Here is a 1,816-nt window from a genome sequence, read left to right as displayed (position 1 = left end):
TAGCAACGGCAACAACAACAACAACAGCAAACAAACAAACAAACAAAAAAACAAACAAATCACTCACAATATCGCAGGGTCCGTTTCCTCCATCCAGCCCAGCCACGGCTCCCCGTGACGTATAAGTTTGCTGTAGACCGCGGGTACGTCAGAGTCCAGTCTGTAGGTGGAAGTCCAGTTGAACACACCTTTATAGTGGCCAAGGTCAAGGAAAACGTGAGGTAAGGGCTCCATTTCCTGGTATACCCACACCTGGAGACGTGTGGAAATGTTGGGGTTTTTGTTTTGTTTTAGTACAGGTTTTACGGCACTCACAACTACATAAGGTCATAATACTATTATGTTTGTGTTTATGCTTGTGTTTAAGTTTGTGCTAAGGGGCGAGTAGAAATGTTGTTGTTCTGTGTTTGTTTTACTAGATTTGTGTTTGTAATTTGTGTTTGTGTTTGTGTTAAGAGACATAGTGGAAATGTTGTTTTGTGTTTGTTTTACTAGATCTGTTTCTGTGTGTGTGTCTGTGTGTGTGTCTGTGTGTGTCTGCGTGTGTGTCTGTGTGTGTGTGTGTGTGTGTGAGTGTGTGTGTGTGTGTGTGTGGGTGTGTGTGTGTGTGTCTGTGTGGGTGTGTCTGTGTGTGTGTGTCTTGTGTTGGTATTGGTGTCTGTGTCTGTGTTAAGGGACAGAGTGGAAATGTTGTTTTGTGTTTGTTTTACTAGATCTGTGTCAGTGTCTTATATTAATATATCCTCACATGCAGCACATGAAGGACTTAAGTTGATTAAAAGCAGTGTGAGCGTACTGAGGAGTAGCACTATAAGCTACAGAGAAACATAATGCAAAAATCTGAATATACACCGACAGCTTTTCATGTGACTGAGTGGATCAAAGAATGGAAAAAAGAAAAAGAGAGAGAAGAGGAGAGAGAGGGGGGAGGAGAGAGAGAGAAAGAGAGAGAGAGAGAGAGAGAAAGAGAGAGAGAGAGAGAGGCAGAGAGAGACAAAGAGAGAGACAGAGAAAGAAAGGAAGAAAGAAAGAAAGAAAGAAAGAAAGAAAGAAAGAAAGAAAGAAAGGAAGGGAGAAAGAAAGAAAGGAAGGAAGAAAGAAAGAAAGGAAGGAAGAAAGGAAGAAAGGAAGAAAGAAAGGAAGAAAGCTGAAGAGAACGAACAACTGAAAAAGACAGAAGAGAAGAAAAAAGAAACAAGCAAACAAACGAGCAAAGAGGAAAAAAACAGGTCATATTGTGCCAAAACAGTACATTTTGTAGCTGACCCGTTCATGAAGGAAAAATGTAGCTGGAGGTGTGCACCGGATGCTTTGTTGTTTAAATAAGGTTTTACGGCGCTCGCAACTGCATAAGGTCATATGAGCGTCAAGGGGTGGACGTCAACAGAGAAGTACAAACGGGGAATCAGGCTTACTCTGCTCACTTCTCTAGCCTCAACAGCACAAAGTCTGCTTCGACTATCAAGTCACCCCGGAAAAGGCAGTTCACAAGAGAGTGACAAACATACAAAAGAAGTATGGAGGGAAAATGATGACAGTAAGGATGAGGAAAGAAAAAGCAGTAGTTCCTCCTTTGTTGTTCTGGCGCAGTATGAGCTTGATATTGATAAATCAGCCCATTTACAATTCTACTGTGCATATGAACATGCTAATATCCCTCCTTTGGGAATGGCCTAAAGACAACTTCAGTCAGTAGCACTGCCCTAGGGGTGAGCTCCGAGTGTAATATCGGACAGAAGATATTCGGAGACATCTCCGGCGAGCACCAAGGAACTATTCGGAGACGTACTCCCGCACACAGATGCACTGCTTTGGG

The 1,816-nt window shown here is 42.6% G+C and overlaps 1 protein-coding gene across 1 annotated transcript in view; it reads right to left on the bottom strand.

Annotated features, from left to right (window-relative positions):
• LOC101862952 (alpha-(1,3)-fucosyltransferase C-like) overlaps positions 1–1,816 on the bottom strand; it is a 13,041-nt gene that overhangs the window by 2,428 nt on the left and 8,797 nt on the right. The window contains exon 4 of the mRNA XM_005100152.1: positions 68–252. Coding sequence (XP_005100209.1) covers positions 68–252 — 185 coding nt within the window. The remainder of the gene's footprint in view (positions 1–67; positions 253–1,816) is intronic.

This window comes from Aplysia californica, unplaced genomic scaffold, assembly GCF_000002075.1.
Source record: "Aplysia californica isolate F4 #8 unplaced genomic scaffold, AplCal3.0 scaffold00237, whole genome shotgun sequence".
Lineage (NCBI taxonomy): Eukaryota > Metazoa > Mollusca > Gastropoda > Aplysiida > Aplysiidae > Aplysia > Aplysia californica.
This window is presented reverse-complemented; position numbering and strand designations above follow the sequence as displayed.